Source organism: Carettochelys insculpta, chromosome 2 (assembly GCF_033958435.1).
Source record: "Carettochelys insculpta isolate YL-2023 chromosome 2, ASM3395843v1, whole genome shotgun sequence".
Lineage (NCBI taxonomy): Eukaryota > Metazoa > Chordata > Testudines > Carettochelyidae > Carettochelys > Carettochelys insculpta.
This window is the reverse complement of record NC_134138.1, coordinates 226,502,852-226,526,051: the sequence shown is the minus strand read 5'-3', so window position 1 is coordinate 226,526,051 and position 23,200 is coordinate 226,502,852. Positions and strand designations below refer to the sequence as shown.

At 47.9% G+C, this 23,200-nt stretch overlaps 1 protein-coding gene across 1 annotated transcript in view; it reads right to left on the bottom strand.

The window, feature by feature from the left end:
- Positions 1–11,783, bottom strand: part of VWDE (von Willebrand factor D and EGF domains) — a 28,435-nt gene extending 16,652 nt beyond the window's left edge. The window contains 12 exon segments of the mRNA XM_074985496.1: positions 919–991; positions 1,382–1,455; positions 1,457–1,563; positions 1,565–1,593; positions 2,328–2,449; positions 2,451–2,467; positions 3,403–3,492; positions 3,760–3,767; positions 5,042–5,088; positions 5,090–5,200; positions 5,202–5,288; positions 11,737–11,783. Coding sequence (XP_074841597.1) covers positions 919–991; positions 1,382–1,455; positions 1,457–1,563; positions 1,565–1,593; positions 2,328–2,449; positions 2,451–2,467; positions 3,403–3,492; positions 3,760–3,767; positions 5,042–5,088; positions 5,090–5,200; positions 5,202–5,288; positions 11,737–11,783 — 812 coding nt within the window.
- Between the last annotated feature and the right edge of the window lie 11,417 nt (positions 11,784–23,200).

Here is a 23,200-nt window from a genome sequence, read left to right as displayed (position 1 = left end):
TATCTGCAATTGACTTACCTGGCTGTCCTCACTGAGGAAGGTTGACAGGAGAGTTTCTCCAGTAGACCTGCCTTACTCCTTGTGATAGTGAGGAGTACAGGGGTCAGCTGCTGGCCCCCTGGTAGGTTAATTTGTGCATTCCTACCAGGTGCATGACACTGAACCCTGGAAGATCGACCCTCAGTAGGTCAATCTTCCAGGTAATGTAGACATGGCCTTGAAGACAGTGGCTGTGTCTACACGTGCCCCAAACTTCAAAATGGCCATGCAAATGGCCATTTCGAAGTTTACTAATGAAGCGCTGAAATGCATATTCAGCGCTTCATCAGCATGCGGGCGGCAGCAGTGCTTCGAAATTGACGCGCCTTGCCGCCGCGTGGCACGTCCAGACGGGGCTCCTTTTCGAAAGCACGCCACCTACTTCGAAGTCCCCTTATTCCCGTGAGCTCATGGGAATAAGGGGACTTCGAAGAAGGTGGCGTCCTTTCGAAAAGGAGCCCCGTCTGGACGCGCGGCGCGGCGGCAAGGCTCATCAATTTCGAAGCGCCGCTGCCGCCCGCATGCTAATGAAGCGCTGAATATGCATTTCAGTGCTTCATTAGTAAACTTTGAAATGGCCATTTGCATGGCCATTTCGAAGTTTGGGGCACGTGTAGACGTAGCCAGTGAGTGAGAGTGCCCACAGGTCACCACCATTCCCCTACTGGCATATTCTACAGCCACACTTCACAGGCAAAGAAGAGCATCTTGCCTTTAGAAATACAAACAATAGCAGCATTTCTGTGAATCCTGTACAGGCTGAAATTATATTTATCGCTATTGTTTTGGGAATTAATGTGTTGAGGAGAGAACTTAACTGTATTGCTAGCATCAGTTCATTAAATTAATTATAATTAAAAGTAGTAATCCAATGATTACCTGCCATTAAATTTAATTATGTGTGGGTTGGTGAATGAGTTATGTTAGGCAGAGGGAAGATCCTTTACTGTAAACTTGAAAGCAAAGAGATCCACACTGAGTAATGTTCATCAAGTCAGGCAACAAATTACGCAGTCTATGTGCTAATATTAATCTAACACATTAGCTACTGATCTTTAAACATTAGTTTGCTTTATAAACAATCAATTCATCAAATCTCTTTCCAAATTTCATTTTTTTTACTATTCTCTGTACTCATGTTAACTTCAAAATATCAATATATTTGAATTCAAAAGTCAAATAGTGGCATTCAAATGAAAATGTTAAGATGCAAAACTACTTCATTATAAATGACAGTGTGACTCAACACAGCTCCATTGAAATCAATGGAGGGTCAACATTTTATATGAGCTGGGGTACTAGCCATATGTGTTTTAAAAGGTCTAAATGTGATGGTTTTCAATCTGTAGGCCCTCAGGGATGTCATGGTTCCACAGGAAATTATCACTTATAGGTTCCACCATAATATTGGTAACTGTCTCTGTCATGAGCAAAATCTATCACAGCAGTGAAACAGAGAATAAAATAATTACAAGTTCCGTTAATTCAGGGGTTCTGAAGAAGATCCACATGACAAGAAAAAAGGAGTCAAATTTAAGCCCAGCTGATCTTTACCTGTTCTAATGAAAACCAATCATTAGTGAGTCATTTAGAGGAAAAAATCAAATCAGACAGGTGTTTTGTTTTTAAGCCTTCACTGTTCGCCTGAGTAACCAATAAAGACTGCTGGCACTGTGTAAATAAATGATGAAAGAGTAAGGCCTTCTACTTTCCTAATATTCTGGGAATACAAATGCTACCTGGATCTCCATGCACAGATAAACTATTGGTCTTGATTTCTATATCTATCGTCATACACGCAAGCCCACAGGTGCAGTTCTAGTTTTCTCCAAGGAAAACATTTGATGGAAGCCAACAGGAGCTCTGCTTGACTGCAGGACAAGTGTAATAATGGCTAAGAGTAAACACTGCATAACTAAGCACCATAATAAATAAACAACAAAATGAGTCATGAAGAGAATCCTTCATTCTGAATTTTTTTGGCACTGGCCAATGTGACAAAATTAACAGTGTGCAAGCATGGCCCACTCCTGTTCCCATTGAAGACAATGCTATGGAGGTAGGGGGAGGCTGTTGGCTGGCCCATATGAGTCAATTGGAAGCCACTATTAATTGCAGTGGGGAGCCAAAGCCTTGAATGGCAAAATATTTGACTGATGACTTTTTTGTGCTAATATATAGTATACCAAATAATTTACCACCACATCAAAACCACCTGAAATCTAGAGGGAAGGGTTAGAAGTACACATTCAAAGTGGGAAATCACAAAAAATTAAGACAATACTTACCTTGATCAATAGTATTTAATGTTAATGAGATTTTGCAGTCATTTTTAAGTTGGCTAAATTTGGGACAATGAATAGGAATTCTACTTTCTATTGTCAGTCTGTATTCTTTCACATCTTCTGATGAAAGACTCAGGATGCAGCTGGCATACAAAAATGTGCTAAGAATGCAAATATTTATTTTGATTCTCTTCCTGTGTGAAGTACAGTAATAAAACAAAATTACATATTCCATATTCCTTCTGAAAAGTTAAAATACAGTTTTTACCGCTGTATGAACCACGTAGGCCGTCTATAAAGATGTCTCCTAATGAAGGGAAAATCTTGAAAGAAGACAAAATATAATATTTTCCCTAAACCTCTGTCTGTAAACAAGCAATATAGATCCTTGAAAACAAAAGAGAATATTCTTAGGACTCATTTGTAAAGATAGTTTAAAATGGACTATAAATATAGGGTCCAATTCTTCATGTAAAACTGCGTGGAAAGGAAAATACGTTCACATTTTACAAAACAAACTATGGAATTTAGTAGAACATGGCACTTACCTGGGGTCCTGATCTTGCCGAGATCAGGCATGTGCTTAACTCTATACACTGTGAATAGTTGCACTCTCAGGTCAAAAAGTGTGCAGAAGTCTTTGCAGACTCAATAAAGCCTTGATCCTAGCCCTAGGGACCAGTCTGGCAGGTTCCAGTGACTGCAGAGGCATTAAAATAGTTTAGGAGCACCTTTGCCGCCCCCCACTAACTGTGGAAATTGTGTGCAACTGAGTTGAGATTTGCGCCTTATTACTTCACTACCAGTACACCTGGAATGTCCACTAGTCATGTTTTCTCATTGCTTACTTGGTTCCCACCTTCTCTTCATTTAAGCATCTTTGGCAAGTGGGATTGGAATGAAAAAGCACAAAAGAAATGCCATAGAAATTGAATTCTTTCATCATCAAATGATAACAGTGTTTTTAATGTGCAAATATTTTAGAATGCTTGCCCTATTGCTAAAACTGTAATTGTTGTCGTTAATTAGAAAAGTTTCTGCTGAAGTAGAATAAAATATTGTTTCCTTTTCAAAGCACCTTCATGCCAACAAAAATTTCACTGCTGTCAACAGGTGGGCTTTGTATATGTTTTTTTCCAAGGAAAAAAGTAGAACTGCTATAGAAAATCTGTGAACAAAGATAAAACAGTAGTGACAGAACAACTGTTTTGGATGGCCATGACACCTATGAAGGATTAGTAATTTACCATGGCTACCTAAGCAACTGGCCTTCTGGCTGACTGCCACAGGTTGATGCTGCTGAACCAGAAACTGCCTGTATCAGAGACCCCCAGTTGCCCAGAGCTGGTCTGGCTGGTGGGGCAGAGCAGCGCCCCATTGGTGGCAGGGAGCCCCGTCCCACGTCAGGGAGACCATCTGGGGTGGGGTGCCCCACTTGCAGCCCTGTGGCAGTGGGGAGATAGGCAGGAGTCAGGCAGTCCCACTGGCTGCCCATCTGTGGGAAGCTGGGCTGGGGTCAAGGAGCTCCACCAGCAGCCCAGCTCCGGAGAGCCAGGCCAGGCTCAGGGAGCCTGGGGACCCCCATGGGGAGCCTTGTGGCCGTGGGAGCAGTTGAGGTCAGAGAGCCTTGCAGTGGAGACCCTGGCCAGGGTTGGGAAGCTTTGCTGACAGAAGCAAAGAGCTCCATGAGGAATTCCCTCTAGCAGCCCCTAAGTGGCAGGGAGACAGGCTGGGGAAAGTTGCTGGACCAGAGAGAGTCCTGCTGGCAGGGAACCCACCAGGAGAAGAGCTCCCTAGGCAGTGATCAGCAGCTGAGGGGGATGGCGTCCCCGCAGTGAGCCCAGAGGCCTGACCTCCCCTTGCCCAGCTAATTTCCTCGTTTGGGACCACTCAGGTCCTGAGGGTGCTGGACCAGGTAGGTTCAACCTGTAGTGCAATGTCACTAGGAAGCAGCCAAGGTACAATGGGAGGTGAAGGGATGAGGGGTGAAAAGAGAGCATTTTCTCTCATTTAAGATTTTGTTTTTCAGGGACTAACACCTCTGTTCTTAGCAAAAGTAGTAGGGGATCAGAGGCATTTATCCTGCTCCTGCTGAGGTAACAGCATAATGTCAATTGGTTTTAACAGTCCCGGACCAAGCCCACGACTGGTCAGGTGTTTCACTTTACAGCCAGTCAAAAAGACATACCCTCCATCAACACTCTGCTCTGAACATTGCATTGGAGTTGTGCTTTGTTACTAATTCTGGAAGAAAAGTGCATCTTGCTGAATCACCAGTACCACTTCCTGAAGCTGCTAGGTTTTATCTTACCTACATACTAATCCATCCAAAACTCACTTCATTTACAAGATTTTAAAAACTCACAGTAGAAGGCAGAAGAGTTGCAAGTCCAAGCTTGAATAAATAATACAATTAGCTAACAGGGGCACAGTGCACACTGTTCATAGACTGGTAGCCCCAAGACCACGATGGCAATAATTACTACTGATGCACCCAGGAGGTTTCTGCATGCCTATTGACTTTGCAGATATAAACAACTAGAGGCACAGTGTTGCTGCCAAGAAAATTTAAACAGAGAGATGTTGGTAGTACCCTGCCTTTAACATTTACTGTTGCTAGCTGCAGAGCATATACGAAATGATGGGTTGGTAGATAAAGTAGCTAGTGGGGGGAAAAATACATTTCCAACCATACAAAAACATTCTATTAAACATACCGTCTCCACGCCTGAGGTTTATACTATCTAGCTCTAACAGCGAGAACAGCTATTGTCTCTCATCTCAGGTCTTCCTGGATGTCTTCGGAAGCAAGCCTGGACCAATTAATAATAAATCCCACTGAACAATTTGTGAGAGGAACATCAAAAGTACACCTTGTAAACACTGGCATCAACCAACTCTGCCACAACTGCAAGCGTATGAGGACCTGGCAGTAATGGAGGTGAAGATGATGATGTAGACAGTCTACCCATCATAAAACACACATTGTACAAATAAACAAAAACAAAACAAATGCCTAATTTGTGAATTTCATTCTTAGGTGACTCAATTGACCAAACTCACCTTGAGGACCTTTAAATAACAGTTATAGATGTGAGACTATTTCTCTATATCGGCCTTTTTTCCAATTACATTTTACAAAATTAGTGAAAGAAAAGAAAACTTTTGAGAATCATTACTGTAAAAATATATCCCTTCTTTTTTCTAATGACTAAAATATGACAATTCCTTTTTCACATATTGATGCTTCAATCTGGAGGGACAGGTGACAGAATTAAAGAAGAGTTGCTGTTTTCTTTATGGCTATGGTTACACTGCAGCACTCTGTTGACGGAAGTCACTCTTGGAAGAGATGCCTGAAAAAACTTCTGTTGACAGAGTGCGGCCACACACAAAAGGAAATCTGGAGAGTGCTCTGCTCTGTTGACAGAGCAGCCGGACTGCCCGGCTGTTCTCTCAGCAAAACAGGCACTTGGAAGCACAGCAGACAGGGCTGCCCATTGTTCTGGATGCCCTGTTTGTCGAGAGAAGGCCCCTCCCGCCCCCCCGCAAGAGTGTCCACACAGCTATTTTGTCGGCAGAATCTGTTGACAGCAGTGTTATGCCTGAGGCATAGCTTTGAGGGAGAACACTGCCCACAGAAGTACTGTGTTTTGTTGACATACTGTCAACAAATCCCATTTTAAGTTTGCAAGCTCCATGAGTTTTATTGACAAAACTTGGGTTTTGCCAGCAAAACTTGCTAGTGTAATCGTAGCCAGTAAGAACATTTGGATAGCAAAATCGCCACTGCTTCTTCAAAAGATAGGAGGGGAAGGAGGTAAAACTGAGTGAAATAAAAGGGCAACAACAAAATCTTGCCAGAGAGCCAAAAATAAAAGGCAAAGTAATTTGACTGGTTGAGCGGAACAATTATGGAGGCTGCAAACAAAATTAGGAATGGTGTAAGTGTAGTGGGACGGTATGCAGGCTTGCAGAGTTTTTCAGCATTTAGGTATCAAAGGAATCTTGTCAACCATTATTATTACTTATTGGCTGTGTCTACATTTGCATTCCTCTTTTGAAAGAGCTATGCAAATGAGGGGAAGTGAAAATGCAAATGAGGCACAGATTTGCATACCTGGCACCTCATTTGCGTATTCTTATTTCAAAATAGCTGCTTTTGAAAGAAGAAAACCAGCGTGGACATTGCTATTTCGAAAGTAAACCCCATCTTAGAAAGAATCCTTCTTCCCATAAAGAAAGAAAAGAAGGATTCTTTCCAAGATGGGGTTTACTTTCGAAAGAGCAGTGTCTACACTGGTTTTCTTCTTTCGAAAGAAACTATTTTGAAATAAGAATATGCAAATGAGGTGTCAGATATGCAAATCTGCTCCTCATTTGCATTTTCAGTTTCTTTCATTTGCATACCGCTTTCGAAAGAGGAATGCAAGTGTAGACACAGGGTACTTGTGTCTGGAGTCATAATGTGAGGCATGTTTTACAAAGTAATTACAAACAACCTAAGGCCCTGCAACTGATTACATGGACAGACCACAGTTGTGTAAATGAACACATCTAGATGCAATAGAGCTGTGTCTGCATGTGAGCGCCCTTTTGAAAGGGCGAAAATCGAAGTTCGGCAGTTGAAATAGCGGCCGTTGACAGGGCGCACCCGCTGCCATTATTGGATCGGCATTTCGATCTGTTCTTTCGAAGTGCCGTCGAGGTCTTTTGAAAAAGAGCATCCACATGGCTCCAAGCCCTCTTTCGAAAGAAAGGAGGAAGGAAACACCATGGACGGGGTCCCATGGCCGACTATCCCTTCCGGGGCGGCAGCCAGCTGCGTCCTTTAAAGGGCCCCTCCCTCCGCCTTCCCCTCCACATGAGCTGAGTGCTGCCCAGGCTTTCCCAGCCTGGCAGAGCCCACTTGTGCCCACCATGGAGGCCCAACGACAGCTTCTGCAGGAGGACGCCCTCATCATGGATGCCCTGCTCGTAGTGCTGTGCACTATCGCTGCAGCTGTACCCAGTCTCACAGGGTGACTGGGCAGCCCAGCCCCCAGGCACCACCTGGAGCCCCAAAGCCTCTGGACCCACCCCAGCAGCACCGACTGGTGGGAATGAGTGGTGCTACGGGAGTGGGGCGAGGAAAGTTGGCTGCAGAACTTCCGCATGTCGAGGCAGACCTTTGATGAGATCTGCCACTGGCTTGCCCCCGCACTCTGGCACCAGGATACCTGCATGTGGCCAGCTCTTACCCTGGAGAAATGGGTCACGATTGCCATATGGAAGCTGGCCACTCTGGACTCCTACTGCTCCGTGGGACAGCAGTTCAGGGTGGGCAAGGCCACCATCAGGACTGTGCTTATGGAGGTAAGGTGGGGGCTGGGTGGTCGCGGTGGCTGGGGCAAGAGGAACCCTCCGCTGCAAGGGGCCAGATGGGGCAGGAGCTGGAAGGATGGGGGGGCAGGGTGCTGGATGGGGCGGGGGCCAGAAGGCGGGGGGCAGAATGGGCCCGAGGCGAGGGGAGATGGCCACCACACCTGCACTAAAGCATGTGCCCCTCTTCCTCCTCTGCAGGTCGTCAGGGCCATCAACGCAATGCAGCTCCATAGGGTTGTCTGCCTGGGGGATGTGGACAACACCATTGCCGGCTTCCAGGTCCTGGGCTTTCTGAACTGCATCGGCACTTTGGATGGCATGCACATCCCCATCCACGCCCCGCCACACAGCGCTGGCCAGTACATCAACCAGAAGGGCTATTATTTGGTGGTGCTCCAGGCCCTGGTGGACGCGAGGGGCCGGTTCACCGACCTCTATGTGGACTGGGCCGGCCTCACCCATGATTCCCAGGTCTTCCAGAACTCTGGCCTCTGCTGCCGCATGGGGGCCGGCATCTTCATCCCCCAGTGGGAGATCCCGGTGGTGGAGGACGTCACCATGCCGCTCTGCATGGTGGCAGATGCGGCATACCCCCCTATAGCTGTGACTCATGAGGCCATACATGGGACACCTTGACCCCACCTGGGAGGCATTCAGTGAGCACCTCAACCACTCCCGCAACATGGTGGAGTGAGCCTTCGGGTGCCTAAAGGGGTGGTGAAGGTGTCACCTCACACAGCTGGAGGTTGGGGTCCTCAACATGCCCCAGGTGGTGGGCGCCTGTTGCATCCTCCACAACGTTGTGGAGGGAAAGGGGGATGCATATGTCCCCAGGGTGGGGGGGGGCCTTCCGGCTGGTGCTGTCTATGAGCAGCCGTGCACCGACCCCAACCGCCAGGCCCACTGGGACACCCACCACATCCAGGAGGCCCTCAGGCAGGCCTTTGCCAATGGCCATCTCTGACCCACATGCACACCCGCATCCCACACACATCTGCCACCCACCATCCCCACCACCCCTACCCCCACCAGCACCTCACCTGCACATCCAACACCCACCATCCCCCTGAGGAGCACTGCAGAGTGGTGAACAATAAAGAAATGTTTATATAACTATTTTTGTTGGTTACTATGTACGGGGGGAACCTAACTCAGAGGAGGGCAGGGGAACCTAACTCGGAGGGGGGCAAGGCACTTATTCCGGGACAGGGGCAGTGGGCCGCGAGCCCTGTTGGCCCCTGGAGCCCCTGCCTCCTCGAGTGCGGGGTCCCCGGCAGGGAGGGGAAGGTGCGGATAGCACTGGCAGGTATTGCTGGTGAGTGGGCCTTGTGGGGGTGGAGGGGGCAGGCTCGGGGGAGTGGGGGGGCGGGCTCATTGGGGGCAGAAGGGGCAGGCTCAGTGGGCGGGGACAGCGGCGGTGGGAGTGGAGGGGGCAGACTCAGTGGGGGCGGGGAAGCAGGACCAGCAAGGGGAGCCACCGAGGGGGCCAGGAGGTGGGCAACAGTGGGTGTATGGTCCTGGACGGCGTGGCCAATGCCCTCCAGAGTGGACAGCAGCCTATCCTAGGCTGTTCTCCTCCACTCCATGTCAGCCTGGGTGAGCTGCAGGTGTTGCTTGGCCACCTCAGTCTGGAGCTGGCTGGCTGGGTCCTCCTCAGCCCGGCGAGGGGCCCTCTGGCCAAAGGCACGACGGCGTGCTGCCTGGGGTGGCGTCCGGATACCTCCGATGGCTGCGGGGGGACTCTCAGGGAGAAGGGACAGTGTGGGGCTCTCCCGGCCCATGGATGGTGCGGCTGTGTGGGGAGGAGGACAGCATGTCAGTAATGTGCCCCGGATGGAGGGGACCAGGCTGTGGCCCACCTGCCCAAGCCCAACCCATGGGGCCCCTGCCCCCCCAAGGACTCTGACCCCCCAGGGGCCACCAACCCACCCCCCCCCCAACAGGCTGGGCCTCCCAGTGCATCCAAGGGTCTCTCCTGCAGGTGGCCCTTCCCAGCCTGTCGTGTGCAGGCCCCAGGTGCTGTCCAGCATTGACCGGCCGCTGCCCCGTGTGGCTTGCCGCACTGTGCACTGAGGGCAGGTGCTGGGTGACGCTGGTGGGCCACTGCGGGGTACTGCGTCCCATGTGGGGGGGGGGTGGCCTGTGTGTGGCCCGGGACCACCAGTCCTGTGTGTAGGCAACTAGCCCTTGCGTCACCCCACCCTGTGCCCCTCCCTGAATGCACTGGAGGGTCCCTTGATGACATCCGGGGATGTCCAGCTCCCAGTTGCCCAGCTGCAGGAGTGGGAGGGGAGGATGATGGTGAGGTCCCCCTCCTCTTTCGACCACTCCGTGGTCCTATTGCCCTCCGGGATCCCCGATCCGGGCTGCTCCTCCTCCTCCTCTGGCTGCAGCTCCTCGCCCAAGGTGTCAAGGAAAGCTGGGGGGTGGGGAGGTCTTCTGGGGCCCCAGAATGCCCTGGAGCTCCCTGTAGAAGGGGCACATCGCTTGAGCTGCTCCAGATCATCTGGCCTGGTCTCTGCCCTGGGCATAGCCCTCGCACAGCTCTTTTACCTTGGAGCTCTTTTACCTTGGCCCCCGGTGTGGAGGCTCTGCACCAGGCGGCTGAAGGCAGTGGCATTGTACCGCTTGACCCCCATGTGGTGCAGGACCTCCTCCTCCTTCCACAGGCCGAGGAGGTCCCGCACATTCTGCTCCATCCAGGAGGGGGCCTTTTTTTTTCTCCCCCTGGGAGCCCTGTGGGGGCTCGGAGGGGGGGCCTTGGGGCTCTTGGGGGGCTGGCTGCTAGTCTTGCTGGTGCTGGAGCATGCGGCTGGAGCACGTGCACAGGCTGCTTCTAGCATGTTCTCAGTTTCCTGCCATGGGTTTCCTGCATGCGTGCAGCTTTAAGGCAGCCAAACACAGGGACCATAGAGCTCCGCTGCTGCCGGCTGGAGTGGCTCTGCGATCCAGCTGATCGATGCCATGGCAGACCCGTATTTCAAAAGAGCGGACTATGGAGCTTCTACACATGTACACTTTCGATTTAGTATTTCGAAAGGGAGTGATCTTCCTGATCTGGGATCAGGGTTCGGATTTTGAAGTCTGTGCCCCGTTCTTTCGATTTCTTTCGAAAGACGGGTTTACACATGTGGATGCTCCTCCTGCTCTTTCATAAAAGTTCAAGCCAGTTGACCTGGACTCTGAGACTTCCTGACTCAGGAGCTGGTTTGTCTGGTTATATTGCAGTGTAGATGTACTACAAACTTCATAGTTTCTCACTGAAGTCTGTTGGACATTCCTCAGCTGTTTCGTTGGTTGGTGCATAACACTGAATCTTAGAATCTGTCTGTGATGATGCATGCGATGATACTGCTGTCCGCGTCTTTAAAGCATGCAATACCTCTCTGGAGAGCATCAAGCCCATGCCTTCTGTGTGTGGTGCACCCTCCACTTCATGTCCTGAGTAGATGAAGTTTTCACTTGTTGCCAGGTGTAACTGCCCAGATTGTGTCCATCTTGTCTCACACAAACCCAAAACTGCAAGATGGTACTGTTCTGTTTCTGCTGCAATCTGTGTTGTCTTCCCCTCTTGATACATGGCCTGAACATTTCATGTAGCAAACTGGGTGGTTGTCCTGTGTGAGAGAAGAGTCATCTGTAGGACAGCTTCCTTTTGGTTTTCCCTGCCATGCTTCCTACAGAATCTGAGCAGATTGCCAACTCCTCCCAAGACTTGTGTAGTTGTAGGTTTCTTTGTAGATGTTTCTGTAAGTTTTTGTTTTATGGATAGGGTAGTTAACCCTAAGGCAACTCCTTTTACCTCAGGGGAGGTGATCTAAATTTGTCTGGTCTCTACCCTTTGATATGTCAAGTAAGTCAAGATGTACTGTGAGACACAAGCTGTTTCTTATTGGATCATTAAAGGTTCTGGTTTAAGTTATGCCAGACAGAAGGACAGGACACTTCATTTCAAGTAGAACACAAATAAAACAATATTACAAAATCTCAAAATTATGAGATGCTGGCTGCAAAAAAAAAAAAAATGTTGACAATCAAGACAAAATACTTACTATTACCAATACCATGAATTTCCATATCCCCAGAATCACACATTTGTGATTTTGCTTCTGAAATGACAATAAAGAAGTTTCTTAAGTTTGTATGGCTATATATAGATTAATTATACGCTTGCTCTCTCAAAATGTTACTCCCTGTTAAGTAATGATGAATACAGTTAAAATGCTAATCAAAGGCTAACCCCTGTATTTCCAAACAGCTCAATCCTTGCAATCACGCAAGGCTAATACATAGTACAGTGATAGTGATAAGATAGTTGGATCAAGTAAATATGTTGTTTCAAGGACCATGGGCATGAAGCACCCATACTGCCCGCCACTCAGGCTACTACTGAGACTGCCATTCAGTGTTTACCCTTGAGTTCTGGCTAGTGACGAAACAGAAGCCAAAGCACTCATGCATGGGGTGGCTTTTCAGAATAAAAGCCTGAATCCCTTATGGCTCAATTCAGACCTGTGATTTGGCTGAATTCCATGTAGATTAATTTTGAAAAATGATCTCTCCAACAGTGGCCTAACAGATACAGCTTTTGTGCAATCGCCATTGTACACAGCGAAGAAATCTCTCCTGACTTTAAAGAGGTGCAACGGTAATGGTGCCTGGATTAAACACGAAAATATTTGTCCACCTGGAAACATTTAAAAAAAAGAAACCACAGATAGTCAATCAGAAGGTAAAGGGAAAACCTGAGACCCACCCACACTGAAACACTCATGAGTTCACAAGGGTGAGAAGCAGACTATGCTACTCCATAATCCAGAGGTCAGCAACCTTTCTGAGGTGGGGTGCCAAAATTTAACCTTTTGACCTTAATGTATGGACCACGTGCCAGTGATAATTTTTAAAGTCACTAAAGCCACGTCTACACTAGCCAGCTATTTTGAAGTTGAAATCGACGCAAGACGTCAAGATGTCGAAATTGCTATCCCCATCAGAAGGTAGGAATAGCGCCTTACTTCGACGTCCAATGTCAAAGTAGGGCATGTGTAGACTATCCGCTTCCCGCTACATCAAAATAGCGGGGTCCTCCATGGTGGCCATCAGCTGAGGGGTTGAGAGACACTCTGTCCAGCACTTGGGCTCTATGGTCGCCATGTGCAGCAGCCCCTTAAAGTTCCACACCCTCTGATTTCCTGTGGCAGGAAGCTGAGAGCGTGCAGGCAGCAGCACAGACACATGCACACCCTGCATGCCCTCCAGATGCCCGAATCCCCCACCCAGCACCCATGGCAGCCAGCCAGCCCCCTGAGCACCACCAGGGCACACCCCCCCAAGGGGGACCCAGGGCCCCCGGCCATCCAGCCAGGGGGAGAGGCAGCGGGGCCCCACCCGGTTGGACACTGAGATCCAGGACCTGCTGGGGCTCTGGGGCAAGGAGGAGGTGCTCCAGGTAATGGGGAGCAAGCAGCAGAATGCAGACGTTTGCCCAGATGGCTGAGGGCCTGGCTGCCTGGGGTCACCCTGTCCGCACTCCTAACCATGTCAGGAGTAAGGTAAAGGAGCTGCAGCAGGGTTACGCCTGGGCCTGGGACACAGCCAGCCAGTCTGGGGCCGCCCCCACCACTTGCCCCTTTTACAGAGACCTCAGAGATAATCCTGGGTCCCCGGTATACCTCCTCCCCACCCCCAGCCACCCTTGACACCTCGGCCAATGAGCCCCAGCAGGGCCCAGAGCTGGCGGCCAGCCCGGAGGCCAGGCCTGCACCTCAGGAGCCCCCAGAGGAGCCCACCCTTGGGACAGCAGAGGAGGAGGAGGAGGGCTCCAGTGATGGGGAGGGGCGTGCTCCTGATTGACCTCCCGTCCCACAGCTCCAGCAGGGCGTCCGCCTGCCGGGTGTCCCCTGACCATGGCAGCAGACCGTAAGGTATGTACCCCAGGTGCACACCCTGAGGTTAAGGGGCGGGAGCAACGGATATGACCAGGGCCCTCCACACACCCAGCTGACCCCGGCCCACCATGGCCCAGCCACACCATGGCCCCGGGACAGCAGTGGCACATCCCTCAGAGCCCTTCAGCACCTGCCCCCCAGGATGGTGCCACACCCCATCCCAGGGGGTAAGGGGAGCAGAACCCCCAAAGGGGGTCACCCCCCCGGGTGGAGGGGACACCACACCCATCATCATCCTGGGGGATAGGGGATGGGACCCAGCAGTGGGGGGGTGTGGGCCACAGGTTAGGGCCCAGACTAATGGCTGTCTTCGCTCTTTCCTGCTCTGTTCCACAGCTGCACCATCAGAGGGCCATGACAGCAGGGGTGCTGCGTCCTTTGTGCTGGACAGCCCAGTGGGGACGTCGCACCATGGCAGCCAGGTGGTGGAGCAGGGACTGGCCCCAGGAAGAGCCCACTGCCGCCGAAACCAGCTACGGGCAGCTGCTGACTTCCATCTCCTTGCCACCCTCCGGTGTCAGGTGGAGGTGTCAGAGGGCCACCTGCAAGTGGAGGAGCGCTGGCTCCACTTGCAGGAGAAAGTGCTGGCTTGGTACCAGGAGGCTTGGGTGGGGTCCTTCATGAGGTTGTTCGAGCGCATCGCCAAGCAGATGGCAACCCCCACCGCTCCAGCCTCTCAGCCACCCTCCACCCGCCCTGGAGCCTGCAGAGTAAGAGGACCGTGGGGCTCAGGGGCCAGCCCAGCCATACCTTCCAGTCTTCCCACCCAGCCTCAACGGTGCCTCTGGGCCCAGATGTGGGTCTTGCCTTCCCACGCCAGGCGCTGGACAGTAGGGGAGGAATGGGGCCAAGAACTGGGCCACCCAGCCCCCCCCCTTTGTACATAGTCCCCCCATTATTGTAAATAGTTGCCTTGTCACACACACCCCTTTTGCAGCTGTCCCCCCAGAGTACATAGTTCCCCATTCATATTTAGAAAGTTCATTGTTTTTGTTGTTTCAAGAATGTTCGGTTTATTTAAAACAAAACAAGCGTGTGTCGTGCACTCTCAGGGCGCATAGTGTGGGTGTGGGGGCAGTGTAGTGTGTTGTGGATGGTGGGGGGGGCAGTGGATGGCCTACCAGGCTGGCCCTGCCGACGCTCACCCTGCAACCTGGTCAACATGGACCTCTACGGCCTCCCGGACTTGGATCCCCTTGTGGTCAGCTTGGCGGTTCAGGGTGGGGGCTAGCTAGGTGTAGGCCGTACCAGCTTCCACAGCCCAGCCCTGCACGAATGTCTTCTCCTTGCTCTCCACCAGCTTGTGGAGTGTGCAGCAGGTGCCCACAACCTGGGGGCTGTTGGGGAGCCCCACGTCCAGGTAGGTGAGGCGGCACCTCTAGCGGCCTTTGAGGCAGCCAAAAGTCTGCTCGACCACCTGGCGTGCATGGTTCAGGTGGGTGTTGAAACGCTCCTGGCTGGCGCTGAGGTGGCTCATGCAGGGGCACATGAGCCAGGGCTGGAGGGGGTAGGCTGCATCCGCCATGAGGCAGAGGGGCACAGTGGTGTCCCCCAGAGGGAGATCCCTCTGGGGAATGTAGGTCCCCACCTCCAGCCAGTGGCACAGGCCCGAGTTCCTAAAAATGCAGGTGTCATGGGTGCTGCCAGGCCAGCCAACATATATGTCCTGGAAGCAGCCCCAGCTGCACACCATGGCCTGCAGGACCGCTGAGTGGTAGCCCTTCCTTTTCATGAAATGTCCTCCACTGTGCTCCGGGGCGTGGCTGGGGATGTGGATCCCATCCAGTGCCCCGAAGCAGTTGGGGAACCCCATGCCAGCAAACCCCACGATGGCCGCATCCAGGTCACCGAGCCGCATGAGCCTGTGGAACAGCAGAGCGTTCAGCGCACAGACAACCTGCGGGGGGAGGACATGAGCACCCGTGAGGGGTGTGCAGGCTGTGCCTGGCCCTCGCCAGGGGTCTCTCCCTCCCCCTGGGCTCTTCCCCTCCCACCCGGTCCCCTTACTTCCATGACAACAGCTCCAATGGTGGCCTTGCCCACACCGACCTGCTGTCCTATGGATCGGTAGCTGTCTGGAGCGGCCAACTTCCAGACAGCCATGCCGACCTGTTTCTCGACGGTGGGGGCACACTGCATGGGGGTGTCCTGGTGCTGCAGGGCAGGGGTGAGCCACTGGCAGAGCTCGAGGAAAGTCTGCCAGCTCATCTGGAAATTCTGCAGCCAGCGGTTGTCATCCTGCTTCTCAAGCACCAGCTGCTCCCACCACTCTGTGCTGGTGGGGTACCTCCATAGCTGGCAGCGCGCCCGGTTGGGGGGGGGCAGGAGGGCTGCATGGCAGTCTGGGGGGGCTATTTCATCCCCCGAGGAGAACAGCTCATCTTCCAGGAGATGCTAGGCAGCCTTCTCCATGGCACCGAGCAGGACGGCCACTGCCTTGGAGGCAGCCATGTGGGCTTCTGGCTGCTGCTGCTGCTGCTGCCGGGGGTCCATGCTGCGTGCGTGGGGTCTGCAAGTGGTTGTCGGCTCTGCGGACCTGTGCTGTGCAGGCCGAGTGTGCCTGGGAGGGGTCCTTTAAGGGGTGGCTTGCTGTTGTCTCAGAAGAGCTAGTCCACCCTGTGACCCTGTCCACAGGCTTTCCTAGCCCCCTTATTCCAATTGGGGCTGCTTTTGTGTGTAGACACTCCCCTGCGGGCCCCATTTCTATTTAGGGCTTTCCAATGTCGATGCTGAACGTTGGCGGCACCAGCCCTGGAGGACGTGTGGACGCTACACATAGAAACAGGTTATTTCGATTTCGTTATGTCGAAATAAGCTATTTTGATGTAGCGTCCCAGTGTAGCCGTAGCCTAAGAGTCCTACTTACAACAGCTTCATTAATAAATATATCAAGATGCAGAGCTTTGCTGGTTAGGTGGTGGCTGGTAGCAGTAGCTGGTCTTTTGTTAATCCACAGGCGGCCTGGCTTTAAGCAAGCTCCCAGCTGCATGAGTGAGGAGGGACGGGACTGAGCTCCCACCTCGCGTGCTAATGAAAATCAGGTCGCATGCCACTCTTGGCACCCGTGCTGGGGTTACTGACTCTTGCCATAATCCAATGTTACAGAGTTTGTGTTTTTTTCTTATCTCGTACCGGTTTCCACTTCTTGAAAACTGGCATTTTGCAGCTGGTGGTTGTTAATGAGTAAACAAACAGCAGACAAGACAGCAGGAAAAGCACAAAAATAAACAGGATATTGCATGAAAATAAAACAAAACTCAAGTCCTTGTGTGTACTAGAGAGTTTACAGTCGCACAACTGTACCAGTATGTCTCTCCCATCAAATTAATTAAACCACTCCAACAAGCAGCAGCAGTTGTATGGCAGGAGACACCCTCCTGCTGACATAGCGCTGTCCGTAAAGCAACATGGCTTCTGCTAGGCTACGATTACACTGTGCTGTCTATTTCGGGGTATATTTGTACCCCGAAATGGAAAGCCCACAGGGCTCGTTCAGGCGTGATGCTTTGTTTCTGCTACCTCTCGGTGTGAGAGGAGTAGCGGGAAGTTTGGACAGAACTGAATTCAAAATAAGTTACCTCGAAATAACTTCCGCAATTTGCATTCTGGGTCACCTGCAAGCACCCGGTGCTGCACTGCTATCTGCCCTGTGTCTCCAGCATCAGTACACCACAGACTGGCTGCACGTGGCATATCAAAGTCCTGAGACACTAAATTACTCAAACGACCTTCTCTTGCTCGGTCCACACTGGAGATGCAGCCACGCAAATGAAACAACATGTCTTTTTTCTGAGACAGACTGAGCTCATGCACTGTTTCACACTGGAAGTTCCTCTGTAAATAAAGTACATAAAGCCATCGATATAATAGGTGGAGGAGATGGCCTCTTACTGATCATGATGGTGGATGAGCATGATACCTTCAGGAAGCTTTCTTGGCTCCTAAGGCAGAGATAGTGGACTTTGGGAAATCCAAGCAGAAATACTATGCTATTTTGGCTTCCAGCATTGGAGAGACCAAGGAATCCAGAATTCTTGCCATATGTGGAAAGTGGATCCCTCAGCCCAGGAGGCTGGAGTCTCCAGGAACTGAGTATAGATAAGAAACTTGATTAAGCAAATATTGTAGCTTGAAGGATTAATTGCTAAGATAAAAAGGGCTCTGATTATGAGGCAGGTGTGCATTTATGAGAAAGGAAAGGCCACTGCTTCATAGATTTTCTGCTTTTCTTTGGTCTTGGGACATACACTTTCCCTCACTCTGTATCTGAATCTCAGACATAATCACAGAGGTTGTTTATCAGCCATAGAATGCTGTGTTTCACATGTTGGTTGGTTCCACATTACAGGGATCATCTAAATGCTCCTTTGTGCTGTGCTACACTTTGATTTCTAGGAGCCCTATGAAACCAGTTTTTGCAGGGACAGCTACTCAGGGATTGAAAAGAACCAAATCCACTCTCCAATCCATAGCAGCTGCCCAGCTCTGCTGAGCCCACTGTTCCAGACCCTCTAAAATTAAAGCTGGAGGAAGCAAGCAACTTTTTAAAGGGAAAAACAAATTTAAAAAAATTACCGGTTTCTTTTAAAGGATGTGATTTTTCTCCTAAGAAATTCAACATGTTGATTACAAAGACTACACATCAGTTAATCACATTAATCATTGATGACAAAAATCTCAGCTTCTAAAAGGTATAATAATCCTAATAGCAGGTTCCAGGACAGTTGGTTCATGCAAAGTTAGTCTCTTGGATGACAAGATAATTTGTCTGTCAATCAGTGCTGCTCTTTGGCTAGCACTAAATTCACTGTAGTAGACTGATAATTCCATGCTTTGTTTGAAAATCTTGGCAAGCAGTCTATTTCCTATCTATCTCATGAGTTAGCACTGTTGACGGGTGACATATTCAAGTTACAAACACACAAAGGCAGCATTTCCCAAATTTAAAACATTTGCTTACCTCTTTCAGGACTTCGGTCTTATTGGGCATACGTCCTCTCCCAGTGCTGTCTCAGTGCTCACCCCTGATTTTTAGTAATTTATTTTCTGCCCTGTATCCTTTGAGATCGTTTTACATACCACCAGTGGTATATGTTCCACACTTTGGAAACACTGCACAAAAGTAATGAGACTCTAGATTTAGATTCTTCACAGATTATAAATAAAATCAATATGTTTTTGTAACCATCTATGCCCTACGCAGCAATACTCCTCTTCTTTTGTTTAAGTTGACATTTGTAGTACAATAGTTAATGAAGGTATGTGCATGCTACAGATGAAACTAGAATGTTCAACATGTTTAAACACTCATGTTGTAGTTTACACAACTGTAAATTGGTTACTTTCACAGAGTTTTCCTCAAAGTCCTTAGAGAACCACAGATTGAGTGTCCTCAGTACTTAGATCTTGGGGTATTACATCAAACCCTAAAGTCCTCAGTTAGACAAACCTACCATTGGTTTTGGTGGGAGTTTTATCTAAGTAAAGTGAGAGCCAAATGAACATGCCCTGAGTATGCAAGATGCAGTATATGCTTCTGACACAAACTATTATTTCCCCTCTCCAATAGCTGAGGTACACGACTTTACATACATACTTTGGGTTTAGCAGGCTAATGTGCAATCTACCCTCCATCCTAAACTACTTACTTTTTACATCAAAATGGCCTAATCCTGTATCAATACACAGGCCTTATAATTTCCATAAGCATGAAGAACTCACCATTTCATTTTCTCATGAAGCTTTTGTGACCACTTGTAACCATTTTGTACTATAACCACTTGGTGCTACAAATGCAATGAAGGCATTGAATACTATTGGTATAACTCTGCCGGACTGCTATGGCTATGGGTTGTACGTGTGTTTATTTCAGAGTAATTCTGTGATGGTTCAGAGTAACATGACTTTCACAAAAGTCTGACATTTGTTTAAAGCCCATAAAGTCTAGATGAGCTAGCCAAAAGATGTTGAGGCTCATTTATTCTAGAACATATACAAACATCTATTTTTGTTTTTTTTAAAAAGCTTTTACCATTAAGGGTTTTTTCACGGATGATTTAAAAACAAAAACAAAAAAAATCTGGACATTTTATTACTCACAACAGTATGATAAAGGAGTACAGGCAGTGTTTCATTGTTAATATTGAGTAGAGCAGGTTTCCTTTCAGTAACCTCTTAGTTTCTGTGTTTTCCCTCCTTAAGTGGCATGGATAAGGGAACTAACCATTGTTCTATCCCATGGCTAAAAAAGGTAGTTGCCTATACAACTATTTGTAACCTAACAACATGCATAGGGTCAGATTCTGCCACTTGTTTGAGATGAATAGTACGATTATACTCAGCTTCTGCAAAAATTCAGCACATACTTAATCACATACTTAATTTTATGTACTATAAACGCGCCTACATGCTTAAAATTAAGCATGTGCCTAACTCTTCCCAAGATCTGTACCATATTTTGCAGGCAGTCCAATTTATTTCAATGGAACCACTCAAGGAGTAAAGGACCTCTGTGGCTATGGTTACACGACAGTGATCTGTTGACAGAGATTACCCGAAAAAACGTTTATCAACAGAGTGTGGCCACACACAAAAAACAATTGTGAGAGCACTCTGATCTGTTGACAGAGCAGCCAGACTGCCTGGCTGCTCTCTCAACAGACACCCAGAAGCACAGCAGACAGGGCTGCCCGTTGTTCTGGATTTCCTGTCGGTTGAGAGAAGGCCCCGCAGAGCATCCACACTGCTTTTTTGTCGATAGATTAACTGTCGACAGCAGTGTTATGCCTCATGGCTGAGAGGCAGAAAGCTGTCAGCGAAACTGCTGAGTTTTGTCAACAAACTGTCAACAAAACACATTTTGTGTCTGAATGTTTTTGCGTAGCCCACAAGCATGGAGTGTTCAAAAGAGCCTAAGTGATTTAGAAGCACAAGTGCCACTTACTTTTTGCAAATTGCATCCCAAATAAATAAACGTGTGTCAGGTCTGATTCCTACTCTGACACTCCTGAGTGTAGAAATGGGAGCCTGCAAAAACCTTAAAAATACCTGTCTATATAGGCTCTGCTTTAAAAAGCTCCCCCAGATCATGAATTTCCTGACCCTTGGGGATAATCACTGCCACTGCCATGTAAAATCCCCTCTTAAAACCCAGGAAGACTCACTTGGATAGCTCCCTGTGAGGTAACCCCAAGCTTCACCCTTTCCTTAGAGATAAATTGGAAACAAAGAGCTGTAATCTGGTATCTGACCCTTTTGGCTGAGGCAGGCATTTACACAGACACTCCTCTAGGGCACAGCAATCAAATTATTGCCTTAAAAAGTAATTTATTCACAAAACAAAAGATGAAAAAATATCAAGTAAATAAGCATACTTGGTTGCTGGGTATAATAAAGCAACTCAAACATCAAGGTTAGAGCACAGAGAATTACTTCCCTGGGACTCAGCTTAGAAGTTACTGAGTACAGGGGAAAAATAATCAACCAGCCTGAGAAATTTCACACAGAATTCAAAATAAAAATAACCTGATTGTATCTAACAAAACATTTTCTTTCTACTTACGTATCTATAAACTGATTATGATGTGGCCAGGATACTTACGTGATTAAACCTGTTTAAGATCTATTATCTTGGTCTGTGTCTTTCTGCTTCAGCCCACAACAAAGACTTTCTCTCTCTCTCAGCAGGCAATTGTTTTAATTCAAAAGAATTTATCTCTTTCCCCATTGTCTCACCTGGCTGCCTCCCACAGAGAACCCCAGTTCTGGATTTAACCCTTTGCAGGCCTTCATTTATCACAAGGTGTCACTATATGGCTCTTATATACAAATATTTTAAAAAGAAAGACAGGAGCCAAAAATAAAATCTTTAGTTTTTTTTTAAATGCCAAACATAATTTCAGACTACTTGAAGTGAGAAAGGATACATTTTAGATGGTTCAGAGAAGGGCCACAAGAATGACCAAAGGATTAGAAAACCTGTTTTACAGTGATAGGCTCTGGCAAGTCAATCTATTTTGCTTAACAAAGAGAAGGTTAACAGGTGACTTGCAATCTGTAAGTACCTACATGGGGAACAAATATTTAACAATGGGATCTCCAATTTGCAAAGAAAGATATAAAATGAAAGCTGATGCTAAATAAATTCAGAATTTGAAATAAGGCATAAATTTTTGCTTGTCATAGTAATCAAATCATTGCAACAATTTACCATGGATTTTAGTGCATTCTCTCTCACTGACCATTCTTAAATCAAGAATGGATTTTTTCCCTAAAATATGCTCTAGAAATTATTTTGGGGATTTTCCAAAATCTGTTTTATGTGAGAGGTAAAATTAAATGATCACGGGGGTTCCTTCTGGCCTTGAAATCTATGAACTGTGTTAACAAAAGAGGAATCTCAGTTTAAATCTGTATTTTCTGGTGTAAGTTACTAGGTATTTAATTCTTTCCTTTTTAGAAAAAGCTTTGATTTTGTGAGGTTCTGCTAAATAAAGATCTGGACAATGAAAAAGATTGGGCCACCAGATTTCTTCTCTTTTACATGGTTATATTTTATGCAAATGACTCTAAAACCCTGAGTGGAGCCTCTACAATTCTAATTGATGCTCAATGTCTGTGAAAAGTGAACTCAAGAAAATTAAACTATTTTTGCTTACCTTACATAATCATTTCACCACTTTAGGCCATGACATTTTAAAATTTTGCAATAACTTTTCACACACTTTCTAAGGTTCTTCCTAAATAGAAGCAGGTAGTAATACAGAAGTTGCATAGAATGCTGCCTTTGTTTAAAGGGGCATGGGGCTTTTTGTAAAGGATGCCATTTAAAATAGCAGCAGGAATGATAGTCTTCAGGCAGTAACAAAGGCTTTAAAATTATTGTTTTCCCTACTAAGGAAAATGCAGCATTTTGCTTCGGGACATCAGCTTTCTTAACTATCCTCCCTTTCTGCAGTGGAGACCTTACTGGTTTACTGGCAGTTTCTCTGCCAGCAGTAATGAAAATAATATGTTGACAAAGGACTGCAATAAAGGATTTCCCAGATGGGTGATCCTATCATTTGAATTAAACAATGAATGGCTTTGTGGCTTTTTATCTTGTCTGTTCAACTCTTGTTTCTCAAAATGAACTATTCAAAATGAAGTATTCTAATTTCAGCTCTGATTGATGATGTTTTTTTGGGTGGGGGGTGACAGAACTGTCTGTGATAACCGTACTAGTTGTAGAATATTGTGTTCAGCTTTCAATAGCAAAAAATAAAATGTAGTGGATAAGAAATACTACCAACGCAAAAGAAGGGTCTGCCTTGTACTGATCTTTGATTGTTGCTTTTTCTGGTTTCATTATGCATCTGTAAAATACAGCTGTAATGCTGATGTGTCAGATTTTGATTTATAGTCATGATGCTCTTGATTTGAATATTTCAACAAATATAAATACCAGAGGATAAATACTCAGTTATTGGTCTGGTATAATATATTAATGTAAAACAAGACAGGGAAAGGCCAGCATTCAGTCCTTTCCAACTCTGTTTCTTTGGTAAGGGAGAAGAGACATAGTGA